The 17,438-nt window shown below is 39.0% G+C and overlaps 2 protein-coding genes across 2 annotated transcripts in view; one reads left to right on the top strand and one right to left on the bottom strand.

The window, feature by feature from the left end:
* The window catches only part of MED12L (mediator complex subunit 12L), a 317,972-nt gene that overhangs the window by 91,053 nt on the left and 209,481 nt on the right, over positions 1–17,438 (bottom strand).
* P2RY13 (purinergic receptor P2Y13) lies at positions 4,877–8,173 on the top strand. Its single transcript, XM_036017915.1, has 2 exons — positions 4,877–4,977; positions 5,444–8,173. The coding sequence occupies exon 2, from the start codon at positions 5,458–5,460 to the stop codon at positions 6,454–6,456; it is 999 nt and encodes a 332-aa protein (XP_035873808.1). The 5' UTR covers positions 4,877–4,977; positions 5,444–5,457; the 3' UTR covers positions 6,457–8,173.

Genomic DNA, 17,438 nt, shown 5'->3' with positions numbered 1-17,438 from the left:
GTAAATGTTTAGAACTACCTATGTTTTTATATATAGTATAAAAAATTTCACTATACTCTAAATCACACTTTGTCAGGAATTCTTTATTCAAAGACGTTAAGATAGTAGCATAAACTCCTGTATCAAACATCAAACTGAACCCATTCAAGACAGACTGACAGATCAGTATTATGAAGTGCTCATTATATAGAGAACATGTCACTATCTCTAGCTTAGAAATTTTAATATATATAATACATCTGACATTTCACAATAACTTTTTTAAAAAACAGTGGAGCCCAATTTTGTAGACTGAGGTCCAAAAGATAAAAAGTTCAGAAATGAGGCAAACAAACGGAGTCTTGCCCAAAGCCGCTAAGGTCAAGAAATCCCAAGGACGCTGGTCACTGGCCATTTCTCTCGCTGCCTCCGCACACAAACCTTCCAAAGGTAGGTGTGGCAAACTAGAGCCTGTGGGCCCAACCCAGCCCATCACCTGTTTTTGTATAGCCCATGACCTAAGGATGGTTTTTACAGTTTTAAATGTTTATGAGGGTAAAAACCAGAAGAGTAAAAGCTCGTGTTTCATTAAAGTTATATGAAATTCAAGTTTCAGTGTCCATAATAAGGTTTTAACAGAGCACAGCCACACCTATTCGGGTTTTACCTATGGCTGGTTCCCTGCTACAACAACAGGGTTAAGTAACTGTGTAGGAGACTATAGAGGAAGTCTGAAACATTTACTAACTGGTTCTTTAGAAAAGAAGACTGACAACCCCTAACTAGAACTTTAAAAACAGGAAAAAATCCCCACGCAGAACAGGAGAGCCCTGCCTCCATGCACCCAGGTACTGCAGCAGCCGAGCACAGTGAACAAGTGCAGGTTCGAGGGGCTGATCTAGGCGATGTCGGCGGCCGGCAATGCCCACTGTGGGAACTAAACATGGGGAAGTGCGCTTACAGGTCAAAAGTAAAGAGAAACAAACATCCTGACTTTCTAAAAAATGGAGAAAGCACTTGAAAAAAAATCAACTTGCAGGGGAAATACAAGTGGGCAATAAAAATATAGAAAGATTTATATTACTAATAAGCAAATAATTTTATACTTTAATGGCATGACCCTTTTGCGCCTACACGTTTAGAATTGATGTAAAAGATTTTTAGTAACGGAGTTGTAGAATTCCACTCAGTGAGACCGTAAATTGGTACAACCTTTCTGGAAAGCTATTATTGGAAAACAGGCTTTCTACATTTTGATGCATATCTTTGATCCAGCATTCTGCTTCTAGGACATTTACTATGAATATGTTGGAACAAATGCACAAAAATATATGGATGTGTATGTGCTCTACAGTACTGTTTTTTAATGAGAAAAAATGGGTAAAATGCCCATTAGTGACAACTAAACTATGATAACTTTAATATATATTTACATATATAATAACACTTTTTAAAATTAGATAAGTCATCATATACTGACATAGAATAAACAAAGATCCAATATGTCAACAAATAAATATACATATGTATATTCCCATACCATTGACATGTATGTAAGAGGGGTTTAACTTTACTTTCAATTCTACTATACACATGTCTGTATTTGAACTCTTTAAACTTGTGTAAATAAAAACATGAAACTGGACAGTCATATAAAAGTTTCAGATATGGTGAAACAATTGCTTGTTTCCAGTTATATGTATAGACCTTCTAATATTGAATTTAATAACAGACACAGATTCCTTCATTTAATGTTAAATTGCATAATTTATTTTAGCTTATTATTACTGCTTTTGGCTGACTCAATATGGAATTTTTAAGACAATTTCATATAATCTGAGAAAGTACCGTGGTGTACTTTGAAGGGAAGTAGAAGGCTCTTCTATGAATTTAGGAGTTCCCATTTCGACTTTCATTCCACGTGAAAGAAAATACTTCCTCATCTTTTCAGATACTATTAAGTATTTATATAGTATTGGTTACCACATCAACAGGAACCTTTAGAATGTAACTCTGATCCAAAGGAAAATCCCAAAGGAGATTACAAATGGCAGGAGTAGCTTATTCACATTTCACAGGCTTCTGTTTCTAATTTTTATTCTACCTTCTTTGAGTCTCTCCTGATTATACTGCTTTGAACCAATTTGTTTTCAACATTATATCTTACTTCAAGGCAAGAAGTTTCACAAATCCATTGACTTTATAGTTGATTGATTCTTCTCATTCATCAATCAGTTATACCCAGCTCAAAAACTCCAGAATTTGGTAAACAATTCTGTGTTCACCTTATCTTTGGCCTCTACAGCCAGGAGAGTAAGGCAGGTTCTGAGCATGGGCTCTAGAACCCACATGGTGTGGATCTGAAGTGGGCCTGTGTTGCATGATTTGGGGCAAACTGCCTAACTTCTGTACTTCTTTTTTCTCCTCTGTAAAATGGGACCCATCTCTGAGCACTGTTTTAGGAATGAAATAAGATCATGTCATCACACAGAACAGCACAGCTAGTGTAGGTTCATAAGTTTGGACTATATTCCTTTGAGCCCAATAAGATTTTAAATGTTTAGTTTATTCCCATTTGGCAGGTACCTAATTTCTGGGACTTTTACTTACATCTTTGGTTCTTCCTTCTGGTCTTCCATGAGCTATCTCCCCAGCTCTATGTGATATTCCATTTTTCCTTTAATTTCATTTAACAAAACAAACAAACAAACAAAAAAACCCACTAACACCTACCATGCCACAGACATCATTCTCCACACATGGTGAATGTTCACCCATTTTATCCCCTTAATAACACAATAAAGCAGATACTATTATTCATTTCCATGTAAAGAAGAGACAATGGTTTGATAGAGAGCATAAATAGCTTGCCCAGCGTCACAAGAAAAAAGGTAGAATAAGGAGCTGAACCCAGGCACTCGGGCTCCTGAGGCAGGGCTGCAGTCTACTCTGCGGGTCAGCCTCTCAGAGACGCCAGCCATCAAGGGCAAAAGATCTCACTTGGCGGCCGTGGTGACTGTTGAGAACAAAGAGCTCACATGTATGAAGCATATGAACACATAAAAATGAATGATCTGTTGAATATTTACTGTGATTAAACATTTTAAACTACCACACTTAAAAGAATACTTTTCTGTAACTTTAGTAAAGAATGCTACTTTCACTGAGTTCCTCTTCTGAAAGTTTCCCACGCGTTGGCATTTTGAAATTTGAGCAAAATGTGATTTCCAGTTTGCATATTATGAAATTATCTTGTACAGCATTTCCCTTGTTTAAATCGAAACTGTTCCAAACCTTCATGTAAATAATGGATTTTGCTCCATCAGGAAATTTACACTTAATTATGTAGTTGTCAAATCCCTTCACTTAAAAAAATATAAATAAAAATGTTTGCTTTTTATTCTCTATAGAAGCAAACAAAAAGATATATGTTTAAATTATATTCCATTACATTAATGAAATCCAGAATCTATATTTCCAAGAGTCAATCTGAGTCAAACACATATTTTTCAAGCTGTGTCACCAGTGAGTAGTTCCAACCAAAATTATCAGGCATCCATTGCCTCATATTTTAAAATGTCCAGTGGGTTACAGAATTTTATTCTCAGAATCCTAAGCCAAGTCATCAAAAACTTCTCCATCAGCCCAACCCCAGTCTACTCCAACTCTGTGGTAAAACTTGTAGCAAAAAGTATGAAGTGAAACTCACCATGGAGAACTCCACATTCCCTCATAAGATCTCTTAAATTTCCTCTTTCCCTTTACCTACCTGGCAAGACAATATTTCTGTCATAGATTTCAGCAATTACACTCTTTCGAACTTGAAGAGAAATTAAAGAAAAAATGTTATAGACCTTGGCCCAAGATTGCCTGATGAAATTACTGAAGTCTTAAACACTTTGCATATAACATCAAGTACAGAAAAAGATTTCTAAAAATTATTTTCTAGTAAGTGAGAAGTATATGTTGATTTAAATCTGTAATTCATGGACCACTGCAGTGAGAACCTATCTCAGCACTGTTCTGGGCACTCATTTTATCCCCTCAGCAAGACTATAAGGTATACGCTATTATTAAATTGATCACACAGATGAGGATACTGTGGCACAGGACCACTAAATTATTTGTCTATGATCTAGTACCCAATAATTGGTGGGGGTGGCATTCTGACTCCAAAAATCTGGGTCTATTAGCCCTTAATGCTTAGCAAATACACCATTTTCTCTCTCAGGGATTGAAAGACCAAAGGTCTCAGATAAATATTTACAGAAATAAACAAGCCACCATACTGAACACAAATTTTTGGAGAAAATACTCTACAAGGATGTAGCTAAGATTCTTCTGATTTTAGGTTCAACTCTTACACTTGGTTGTAATTTGGGGCCATTTCCTTTATCTTTCTGCCTCCTACTGCTGTATACAAAAGGCACTCAAAAATTTCATTGAACAAATAGGTAAAGAGGATTAAGTTGCAGGATAGTTACCACAGAAGAAAATATAAAGATTAACTGCAACTAATTTATGTAAGTCACAGTAGATTAACAGTATATAAGTTTGAAATAACAGAGGTTTCTTATTAGAAAACCCTGCAAAGGTTTGAATGTGAGTAGATCCTGATGGCTGCCCTGACTGGTGTGGCTCAGTCGGCTGGGAGTTGTTCCACAAAGTGAAAGACGGCTGGTTCAATTCCCAGTCAGGGTGCCTTGCCTGGGTTGCAGGTTTGGTCCCAAGCAGGGGTGTGTACCAGGGGAAACAGAGGAAACAGATTGATCTTTCTCTCTTTTTCCCTCCCTTCTCCTCTCTCTAAATAATAAATAAATACATACATACATCTTTAAAAAAATAGAGAGATTCTGATGGCTAATGTTACACATGTGAAATGAGGAAGGAAACTGGGTATAAGAAAGCAGAAGGACATCTGCTTCACATGTTCATCGTGGGCTGCTCTAATGACTGCCTCTGTGAGAAGACACTGAGCTGAGTATCCTCCCAAACAAGGTGAGTTTCCATTTTCACTGTCAGTGTGCTTGCTTATAAAAGGTAGACTATATTCTGGGGGAGAAATGCTTTAATAAGGTTAACATTCTAAAAACCATAGATTATGATCATAAAGAAATATATAACATACAGCAATCTGACACGAATTATTACCTCTTAGATGGGGTTTTGTTTTACAGCTAAGGTAAAAGTAGCAATTTTGAATGGAGTAGAACCTGTTATTTGGATTTCATAATGGTGTGAAAGTAATGGTACTGTTACAAGTACCAAAAATGAATTACGTACATTAAAAATCCTAGCCAGACACAACCTGTGCCTTCTCAACAGATCTATTGAATGTGATGATGTTGATACATAAAGTGTCAATAGGTTACGAGTCTAAACTTTTTTTGTTTTTTCTTGAAAGTAGCATTTTGAAATCACAAAAGCCTTCACTTTACTTTGTGCATGTGTTTATCTGTCACAGTGAGACTGGGAATCATGAACGCCACGGAGACGAAGGGTTTCAATGGGTCTGAGCGGTGCCCCAGAGACACGCGGATCACCCAGCTGGTGTTCCCAGCCGCCTACACCCTCGTTTTCCTCGCCGGCATCCTGCTGAACACTATGGCCCTGTGGGTGTTCATTCACATTCCCAGCTCCTCCACCTTCATCGTCTACCTCAAAAACACTTTGGTGGCTGACTTGATCATGACACTCATGCTTCCGTTTAAAATCCTCTCCGACTCCCGCCTTGGACCCTGGCAGCTCAGAGCCTTTGTGTGCCGTTTCTCCTCCGTCATCTTTTACGAGACCATGTATGTGGGCATCATTCTGCTGGGCCTCATAGCCTTCGACAGATTCCTCAAGATCATCAGACCTTTTGGAAAATATTTTGTACAGAAACCTGCTTTTGCAAAAACGGTCTCAACCCTTGTCTGGTTGCTTTTGTTCCTCATCTCTCTTCCAAACATGATCTTAAGCAACAAGGAAGCAACACCGTCATCTGTAAAAAAGTGTGCCTCCTTAAAGGGCCCTCTGGGGCTGAAATGGCATCAAGGGGTGAATTATATATCACAGTTCATTTTCTGGACTGTTTTTGCCCTAATGCTTCTGTTTTACGTGGTGATTGCAAAGAAAGTATATGAGTCTTACAGAAAGTCGAAAAGTAAAGACAGCAAAAACAACAAAAAGCTGGAAGGTAAAGTATTTATTGTCGTGGCTGTCTTCTTTCTGTGTTTTGCTCCATTTCATTTTGCCAGAGTTCCATATACTCACAGTCAAACCAACAGTAAGACTGACTGTAGGCTACAAAATCAACTGTTTATAGCTAAAGAAACAACTCTCTTCTTGGCAGCAACTAACATTTGTATGGATCCCTTAATATACATATTTTTATGTAAAAAATTCACAAGGCTATTACGTATGAGAGGAAGGAAGACTGCGGCATCAACCCAGGACAACCACAGTAGTCAGACAGACAATTTAACCCTAAGCTGATAACTTCATTGTGGTTCACTTCCAGTTTTGGACTAGATTTCAAAAAAACATTTATTTGGAAATTGCATTTAAGCAGTAAAAGGGGATTAAAATAAATGCTTTCTTACACTTTATCATCCTGATGTATGGAAAGGATTATTTAAACTTTCAATTTCACATAGATCTATTCATAAACAGAATGAAGCATCATTAAAGAACACAACAGAATGTAAATGGGCATTACAGATCATCTTTTCAAGGACATTCACTTATATTTTAGAAAAGATTTATTGTGGATAAATATATAGTCCTTAAACACCCCCCCTCCAAAATACCTTCTCACATTCTTTTACACACATAATCCAAACAATATTACCTATTTTGTATTCGGAATTGTTGATGCTTGCTGATTAAAAAAAAAAAACAACAAAAAACCTTGAAAGTCCTTTGGTGAAACCTGAAAGCTCAGTGCTGAAAGACAGACTACTTGCAAAGTGCCTGGGGAGCCACAGGTGGTTCAAGAGAGCTCTGAAAACCCAGATGAAGGAGAATCCCCTTAAAATTACAAAGAGCCTCTTCCACGCGAGCCCAGTGTACCATAGGAGACACAAGCACTATTACTAAGCCACATAAAATACTGTACTATCATAATTTGCATACATGCCAAATGTGTACAATTCAAGGGTAAGAATACTGTATTATTCTTCTTTAGAATTCTCACTATGCCCAGCAAATACTCTGATGGTGGTTGAATATGCCACCCACTCGGCAAAGCCTTCCTGGACCACACCCTCTTTTCCTACCTTCCACCACTGGTTAAAATACTTACTTCTCCCACTGTTAGGGTATGTGTTAGGGCCCTTACTGCAGATTTCCCTTTAAAACTAGTTTGCTATATTCTTGACTGCAAAGGTGGTTAGGAATTTCTAAGGAAAAACCACCTGTTTTGAAGACAAAAAACATGTCTTTTTTTCTTGGTAAATCCCACAATACTCCCCACAGATCTTGGGTTACAAATGTTTTAAATAGAATATGTCAATACTCTGCTATTCTTGCTACATATATAAGAAGGGACTGCTGACCCACAACCAGCAACATCTATTCTGGTATATTTTTCAAAGGATGGAGCCCTACTTGTACTTATTAACCTCCATATTTTTCCCTGAGTACCTTTTGTAGTTCAAAAAAACTACACTCACTTTGGTATTGTGGATGCTGGCTTACAACTTTTAGAGAAAATGCCCCAAAGTAGTGCTCTCTAAATGTGCGTCTAGCTCCAACATTATCATCGGAAGGTGAATCTCAGGTCTCTTTCTATGCCCTCAAGGCCCCCCATGGCCCTGGAACCTGCCTACCTTTCTGGCCTTATCTAACTGTTCTTCCATGCCTGGAACTTCACGCTTGTCTATGAACTTGTAACTGTAGGAACAGGCCACGCTCCTCTTTGTCCCTGTGCCACCACACAGGTAAATTTACTTCCAACTCACCAAGAAAACTTCACCCATCCATGAAACCCTAGGCTGCCATCACCTAGTCCAAGAAATCCCATCTGGTCAACCTCCTACCACCATCTCCAACCCAATCAGTCCCTCGTCTGTAAAGCCTCAATTACTGTGCTTATCACACTACCTTGTAATTACTTGTTTGCACATGTACCTACTCTTTTAACAACCTACGTATACTTCTGAGGGCAGAGATTGTGCCTCCTTGTGCAATCAATAAATATTTAATAAATAAACCAAACTGGTTTTACTTTTACAGACTAGAAAAGCAAAAGAGAAGTCAATTCTCACTGATGCTTTTATTATCAAAGATGATATAAATATCTTGAAAGCGCAAGCTCTTTTCAGTTGCCCTCCTGTGGCATGTTGCAGGGGCCTGAAAAGTGAGGGTGTTCTCGGGTTCTCTGGTTGATGCTCCAAAGGAAGCAGCAGGATTGCTAAACAGTACATGGGTAGTTGGGGGGGCTAATGTCTACCAACGTTTCAGCTCTAAAGCTGTTGACAAAATGATTTGGCTATGTACTGTTGGTTTTAGTTAAGTAAAAACTGTAACTGCAGCATAACACAATCTCCAAAACTCTCCTTTCAGAAAGTACCTGTTACCAATGTCACTAAATCCGCATGGTTTTTGCTGAGGACATTACATAACCATGAGTAGACTCTAATAACGTATTACAAATAACTGCATCTAAATAATGTATACAATTTTTACAAAGATCTTTCAAGATAAAATTTCAAGAGCAAACCTGTCCTCCATAAATACAAATATTGAATTCTATTTCAATAACATTATAATCAAAAGCAGAGTACCTGGTGTGTAGAATAAAATAATCTAATAAGAACTTAAAGAAGAGGCATATGAAAGCCATCTTAAAATCACTCACAAAATGCTAAGCAACTATTTGGGAAGAACTTTCCAAAGTAGCAAACAGAAATACTAAACTCTAGAATCCTTTTAGAATGGGATGCTATAACATAGCCACTAACAACACCCAGAAGAGAACTAAAAAGTAGCTTTGATATAGTGTTGAATTTAGAGCACAATTAAAGACTTCTGTCAAAAGTTAACTGTAACTATTTTTACTGGATAAGGTCTTCTGAATATCCCTGGGACAGGCGATGGGAGAAAGGGTGTTGCTCCATACAGAAGAATTCTTGAGAAACCAAGAAAAATTACTGTAAATGGGGGAAGGAGAGGCAGACAAACAGTGTGAACTTCCACATCATAGAAGTTAGATGGCTGATATAAAGTCATCATTAATTAGAATCTATAAAATAATTATTCCATCTTATTAAAAACATTATTTCATGTATTTCATATCCACCTAAAAGCAGTCCCTTCCATTACTTTCTAAAGTCTTCTATCTAAAAACGTCTGACCATCACCCCCAGATAAACCGTATTCCTCCAGCAAGTTAAAAGATCAGAGTTCACCTGACTTTTAACAGAACAAACTGCGCCCCCCCCCCCCCCACTGCCCCGAGGAAGAACCCACACCCAGCAGTGTCTAATAGCTAAGGGATCACACAGTAAGGAAAGTGTGGAATTCACAAATCATTTAAAGTGCTCAGAAACAAAACTCAACATTTTTAATTTTACACAGAAACCAGATATAGGCAATACAAATATGGAACACTTGTGTTCCAACCAATAGTTCTCACACTTTGGTTAGTAACTAGCAGGAGGTATTCTTAAAAGACATGGCTACGCCTATCCCCAGAGTTTCTGCTTCAGGAAGTCTAGGGGAACAGCTGAGGACAAGCTTCCAGGAGGTGCTGATGCTATCAACCTGGACCACAGGTTAAGAACCACTGTGACAAAAATGTTCCTTGACGTTCATACTTCTATAAAGACTCATTCACAGCTCAATCATCCTGGACATGGACATCCAAAAGTGGGATGTCAACAGGAAACAAAACCGTGACTAAGACGGTGTGGCAGACATAAGATGACAGGCCATAGCAAGGACTGTGGCTCCCTGAAAAGTTCATACCCCACTATGGGGGCATCTACTACTCAGTGCCAGCTGTTGGCACAGGGGTGATTTGGAGCCCAGGGTGTCTGACTAGTAGCAATAACAGTAGTAAAATAGTAGCAGCAGCAGTAGTAGTAAAACAATAGCAACAACAAAGCAGCACATATTATCTACTCACTGTGTACCAAGAGCTTTAACTACGTTGTCCCATTTAATAATACCAGAAGCCCTATAAAGTGTTATTGTTGTCTCCATTTTAGAGATAAGGAAGTTGAGAAACAGAGAGGTTAAGCAACTTGCATGGGATCACACAGCCTATAAATGGCATGGCTAGGGCTCCAATTCAGATTCTTGCTTCTGAGCCCATATTCTTAAACTCTCTATATTTACAACCTCAGATATTGTAATGTTCTCAAGAGAATTCATAAATTCAGCCTCTTATATTTCCCGTGATTTTCAAAACTTCTGTAGCCACCCCCATATTCCCTGACCCCACAAAAACAATGCAATATTCATGTGTGAGCCATGACTAGCCCAGATGCTGCCAGCTAATTAGCCCTGACCTAGAAGTCACAAGAACCTCCCAGCACCTTACTCTGGCAGCTCACGCTTGGTTGCTGCATGCTTGCTATGTGGTGGGCACCATGCTCTGCACTTTACATGGATTACCACCTTTCTATTTTTCACTGCAACACAACAGATAGATACTATAGGGCCCCTGGTTAAGGGGGGACGGGGCGGGAAGAAAAGAAATCTGAGGACAAAGTGAAAGATAACTTGCCCATGGTGCACATGACCCCACCAGCACAGCAGAGGCAGAGCTGGGACTGAAAATGAGACCGGGGAACTCAAGCTGAACACCTCAATGGCTCTGCCACACCAGCTCTCTGACAGTGAGGACACGCCGAGTCCCTTAAGGGTTGGCATTGGGCCTAGCAGTGAGGATGGTAAGGAGGTGATTGCTGAAGTGAGAGGAAGAGGTCTGAACACAAATGAGCTTCAACAACCCCAGGGGTATAAAGAGTTCATGTGGACCCTATGAGTACTTTGGGGGCACCTTCAGCACTGGGAGTTCTTGAGAGGAGGAAAACCCCAAACAGTAGATTCATGCGTTCATTTGTCAGTCACTTCTTTGTCGTGCACCTGAGTGCAGACCCCTTGGTCTCTGCAGAAATACATTCTGGTAAGGCACCCAGACCACAATGAGCCCAAATGTGGAAAGCAGTATGAGAGCCATAATTAACTCACCATGGAAGCTCAGAGGAAAGGGTAGCTAACTGCAACTAGAGAAACTGAGGAAGGACTCATAGGAAATGGAAATGTAAACTGAACCTCAAAGGAGAAAACTGACCATTCAAAAGGGAACAGTGCAGTGCAAACAGCAATTTGGAGGAAGGCTCAGGTCGGGCGAGCCTGGTGATGCAGCTGGTGTGAAGGACACAGAGGGCCTGAGGCTGCAGTGTGTGAACGTGGAAGATGAGTCTGGGAATGGAGTGTAGGATCCTGGCACTGTGCAGATGTGCCTGCATGTCTCCATAAGCCACTGAAGGTTTCTAAAGTGAAAAATTACATCCTCCATCTGTGCTGCATTTTAACAGAATGAATTTGTCATCAATAGGATGATTCTGGATTGAGGAACAGTCACTGAAGTCAGAAGATCAATGAAAAAAGTCTTCCATCTATGCAGGCAAGAGCCAAGGGAAAAAACCCTGACATGAACCTTAGTAATGTTTTCAAAGAGAGGTTTTGAGTCAAAGTCCACTGAAGCATGGGGAATTATACGTAAAAAGGTTTTGATTGACATGTTTTCTCAGTAGCATCCATAATTCCCGCCCCAAGCCCCACCAGATAAAATCCATTGCTCTGAAAATCACTGACTTGGGCTATATGCTGCATCATGAAGGAAGAAGACCAAAAAGCAGACTTTGGACACGTGTGTGTGAATTATCAGTGAAAAAGTGAGGTCTAGGTTGCAAAAGCTAGAGAGAGGGGGTAAAACAGAGATTCAGGGCTCTGAAGGCAGGGCTGGGTGAGAGGCCAAGGGGAAATTCTAAGACAGAGAGAGAATAAGGAATGAGTGGAGCACCTCAGAGGCCATGTTGCACAAATCTCATGGACAGAGCAGACAGAAGAGGAACTGGAGGAGACCACTGGGGCTGGGATTGGGGGTGGGACTGGTGAATTAAAACAAGAAACAGGAGGTCCAATGTATTGGAAACCAAGGAGAAAGAGAGATTTAAGGAGAAGTAAGACAACCCATATACTCTGTGAAGGTCAAATGTATTCATTCTACAACTCTGATGTCAGTGGTAACTTTAAGGAGGAGGTGGTGTAGAGCCCAGTTTGTAATGGCAAGTGAGGGACAACAAAAAACTCTTGACATAAAAGATCCATCAGTTCACAAGAGTTCCAAGGAGGGAACACAGTTGGATTACTCTGGTTTTTCCAAAGGGTGTCTAAGAACACGCATTGTAGCTCTTTCCCTGTGCTTCCTATGCAGTGCAGAGTTAATACAGGCCATGTAAAACAGCAAACAGAACAGAGGTACAAATCAAAGGGTGGGAGTAGCATGACCAAGAAAAACTAGCTTGGGTGAGAAAACGGGTGTGCCAGCATTTCACACTCCACAGTACCTGGGTTTCTGATTCTCAGCCCCCTGTCCTTTCTAGTAAAAAGTATTTACAGAGAAAGAGGTGGGCAGGGGGTGATGAGATACCAGGTAGTAGGGATGCATGCTGAAAACATGGGAGAAGTGACAAAAAAAAAGAAAAGAAAGAGAAAAGCAAGATATACAAGGAAACCGAATACCAAGACTTACAGTAAGTAGGTAAACCAGTTTTTTGAAAAAATTCCATACCTCATTCAGGATGTGAACTTTTGCTACTTCTTTAATAAAGCTCAAATTCACAAATGTAACATTCCTGGGGCATTAGTAATAGAATGCCTACCTTTATTTTTTTAACTTCGGCTTAAATATTAGATCATGTATGTGACCTTAGGTAGTTGCAGTCATCTTAAGAAATTTCATCTCATGCATATCTGAATGCTTTATAGCTTTTTAAAAAATTAGCCTTTTGTGGGTGGGTGAGCTGGGATGGGAGTAAAAAACAGAAAATTGTACTTGAACAACAAGTAAAATAAAATTTAATTTTAAAAATTAGCCTTTGAATTATTTAGATCATACCTTCACACTGTATGTATGATAACTACTGTGCTATTATCCTTTTTACTCTACTTAACTCTGCAACTAAAAATGCCTGAACTACAAGTGAACAAAACACCAACCAGAACGCAGTGACCCAGCTAAGACCCCTTCCCTCTCCCCTCACATATCCTGGCTTTAGACTCTTCATTTGCCCACAATTTCAGACAGTCTGAAATAAGCTAGTCCTAGTTTCTCCTTTTCAGAAGAGAAAGCTGTGAAGAAAGAAAACAAAGTATTTCAAGGAGTCACTGGGTCACCATTAAAGGAAATCCAAGAACTCTCTAAGGGCTACCAAAATATGATTTAGTGGAGCAGTACTTTCAATTTGTAATCATTCCAACTTTAAATTTAGACAGACACCCCCATTCATTCACTTACTTACGCTCCCTCTGCCTTCTGAACAAAAAAGCCCCCAAAGCTATTGTTCATTAAATACTAATTACCCTGTATATTATCTCATTTACATTTTACAATCTTATAAGGTAGCCATTCCATGCTTATTTTTCAGAAGAAAAACGAGGCTTAGATATATTAATGACTTGCCGAAAGTAAATAAAATAAAAAATAAAAAAAATAAACTCTACCAAGTGGAGAGGGTTAGTCTATTTGACGCCAGTCATGGCCTAACACCGCCTCTCATGAGCAAGATTTCCAAAGTGAAGAAATGGATGAGGAAGCCTAGCACAGGAGAGGATCGATATCAGAACAGGACACAGATGCAGGCATATCTCCACACTCAATCTCAAACCATCCTCCCCTTTAATCAACCATTACACATGAAGTTCTCATACCAGAAAAAGGTAAGTGCTTTATATAAAGAAGACCTAATAGATACAAATCATTTCAAATGACAGATTAAACACAGTAATTCAAGCACAGCGACCTAAAGATACCAATCTCAGCTAGGGAACATTAAAGGGTTTGTAATAATTATACTCAGCACAAATTCTCAGGTACTGCATGTGAGCCACAATTAGAGTGGCTTTCTTGTACAGAGAGATGGAACAGTAAGATTGGTGAAGATTTTACTACAATGCTTGTTGTAGGTTCTGTTGTGTGGCACCCAAGACAGAGCATCATCAGCTGAGTTTCAATTAGATGCCTGTTTGTTTTTGTTTTATAATAAACAAAATAATAATAATAATAATGGATTCATGTACTACAGAGATCTGGGAGGCCTTTATATGTGCAATTTTCCTTTAAGAAAAATGAATATATCTGAGAATATCGTGACAGAGAAAAACAAGATTACGATACAAATGCTGGCTTATCAAAACACTGGAGGAGGGGACATTGTGTTCAGGTCCATGTTGACGAAAAGAAGTAAAAAAAAAAAAAAAAGAAAGGAGAAGGAAGAAGAAGTCATATGCAAGGGAAAAATGACTAGAACACCAAAGAAAACCTTGGTAATACATTTGCTAATCCTCCCACAAAAATGGTGGAAAGTAGGAACAAGGTTGATTCTAGGATTTAGAAAAACTTACCAATAATATTTCTTAATTTTCATTCCTTGTAAGATCTTAGAAACATATTCTCTCCTGCAGTGCTCTGTCTCTTTAATATATTTCAAGCCCTGGCTCATGTGGCTGAGTGGACTGAGTGCCAACCTGTGAACCAAAGGGTTGCCAGTTTGATTCCCAGTCAGGACACATGCCTAGGTTGCAGGCCAGGTCCCCAGTAGGGGGCGCAGGAGAGGCAACCACACACTGATGTTTCTCTCCCTCTCTTTCTCCCTCCCTTCACCCTCTCTAAAAATAAATAAATAAAACCTTTTCTTTTTTAATAAATAAAATCTTTTTTTAAAGAATATATTTTGAGCCCTGGCCAATGTGGCTCAGTTAGTTGGAGCATCATCCCATAAATTGAAAGGCCACAGGTTTGATTCCCAGTGAGGGTACAAGCCTAGGCTGCAGGTTCAGTCCCTGGTCAAAGAGCACATGCGAGGCAACTGATCAATTGATCGTTCCTCTCCCACATTGATATTTCTCTCCCTCTCTCCCACCCTTCCCTTCTCTAAGCATGGTGCCAGGTGAAGATTAAAAAGAAAAGAATACATTATGGAAAATCATTTTAGATGAGGTTATGAATTCTTATCTAAAATTCTGTGATTAAACCAGAATCCTTATTTTGCAGAACACTGAGGCCACAAGTAGTTGAATGAGACATCCAAAACACACACACACACACACACACACACGCACACAAAGTCAGTTTGAACCCACTAATTTTGTGATTAGTGATCCATGAACTAGGTCTATATCCAAAACAAAATTAAAGATAGTCTTATTTAGCTTCAAAATTCCGAACTCCAATGTAGCCTTCTAGCTAATAAAACCAGACTGCCTTGGAAACATTTAAAAGCATCCCCTTACCACACATCCCACAGAACGGACCTAGCAGACTCAGAGTGAGGCAATTCACAAAAACCGAGGAGATTAAACAAAAAGGTTGTTAAAAAAAAAAAAAGACAGAATATTCTAAAGGATAAAGAAGTCTAAAATGATGGTAAAGCCAAATATAATATGTGACCACTGATCAGATTCCATAATAACAAAAAAATTGTAACGGATATTATTGGAAAATTGTAAAATTTTAATGTAAATGGAATACTTAAAAATATTGTTTCAGCATTAATCTTTTGACTGATAACTACTGCATTTGGACAGAACAATAACCTTGTTATTAAAAAAGACACACTGAAGCAGTGAGGAGTGAGACACTTGTCACAGTGACTACGACTGCAGACAGGTCCTCCCAAAATAAGTGTGTGTGTGTGTGTGTGTGTGTGTGTGTGTGTGTATCTGCAGAATACATGAAAAATGGCAATTTGTAAATCTAGGTAAAAATCTACTTGAACTATTTTTCAACTTGTGTGAAGGTTTAACACCTTTAACAATAATAGCGGGGGGAAAAAATCACCAGTAATAAAAAATAAAACAAAACATTGTTTTAAACATTGTGGTGGTAGAGAGGCAGAAACACACATCCCAGGATGTCGTCCTGTATTCCGAATAAACTTCAGGTTTGTAATGGCTAAACAATGTTATTAAAAGAGCTTCCCTGCATTTAATAGGATCTTCCAACAAAATGACAAGATAATTATTGTTATAAAGTCTACTGTGGCTTTTATGAAATGTGAGACTTGCTACAAAAAGATTGGCAGAAAAAAAATTTGCAAGTTAACCTTTCAGTGATTTGAACAATAATAAAGTCATGGGCTGGTTTTTAGCTGCTCTCTCATCAAAGAGTTACACTTTTTTCATGACTAAACGTGTACTCCACTTTCCTTTTTGAATGTTAAGTAAGACCAGCTTTAACAAGTCCCAACTTGAGACGGGCATAGTATGCTTTAAGATGAACGGGTATGCCTCATGTTAACTCATTACTAGACTTAAGTTGCATCACCGGACAAAGACACTTTTAAATAGGACAATCCTACTGTTATATTAAGGAGGGGAAAGCCCACCCTAGGCCACCCTCAATGAGAAAAAAAAAGGCCACTTACTGCACTGGTGATGGGACACCAGCCCCTTCCTTCCTCCACGAGGAGATCTTTGTAAAAACAACACACAGAAAGTCAAGGTCCTTCTTCAAACTCAAGGTCCTTTTTCATGCCTACAAAGGCCTACCATAATCTTCCCACAGGTAGGCCTTTTTCCAGAGACTGTTTTAAAAGGCACTCAAGACCAGGTAACATAATCCTGAATTATCAAAACACTTCCCTTCAAATTCAACATAGAAAAGTATATCAAAAACATTTTCAGCCTTGGCTGGTGTGGCTCAGTGGTTTGAACGCTGACCTGCGTGAGAACCAAAGGGTTGCTGGTTCGATTCCCAGTCAAGGCACATGCCTGGGTTGCAGGCCAGCTCCCTACTCCTAGTAGGGAGTGCATGAGAGGAAAACACATACTGATGTTTCTCTCCCTCTGTTTCTCTCTCCCTTCCCCTCTAAAAATAAATAAATAAAATCTTTAAAAAACATTTTCAGCAGCTTGATAATAAGGGATTTTCTCTGACATTAAAAAAAAAAATCAGTATAGTTAGTTGCCCCTAGTAGGACAAGTCACCTCAAGTAATAAATGCATTAAAACTTCAGATAGGTAACAGACTGCCTTTATGCCTTTAACAGAAGCCTATAAATATTTGTCCAAATAAGCTTCCTAATATGATTTTATACACACCACTGAAAATTTGGGATGATAATCTCCAGAACTTGCAGAGAAGGTGTTTGCTCAATATACTTTTAAAGAGACTACAAGGGGTATCTCCCCCTCTGAATTGATGCTTTTAAGACCTGGCAGTTAGGTCCCACCTTAACAGC

Source organism: Phyllostomus discolor, chromosome 2 (genome assembly GCF_004126475.2).
Source record: "Phyllostomus discolor isolate MPI-MPIP mPhyDis1 chromosome 2, mPhyDis1.pri.v3, whole genome shotgun sequence".
Classification (NCBI taxonomy): Eukaryota; Metazoa; Chordata; class Mammalia; order Chiroptera; family Phyllostomidae; genus Phyllostomus; species Phyllostomus discolor.
The sequence above is the reverse complement of the archived record's forward strand: the minus strand, read 5'-3'. Positions and strand labels throughout refer to the sequence as shown.

Coding starts and splice junctions, on each gene's coding strand:
- P2RY13 (XM_036017915.1), top strand. CDS start 5,458: ATGAACGCCACGGAGACGAAGGGTTTCAATGGGTCTGAGCGGTGCCCC.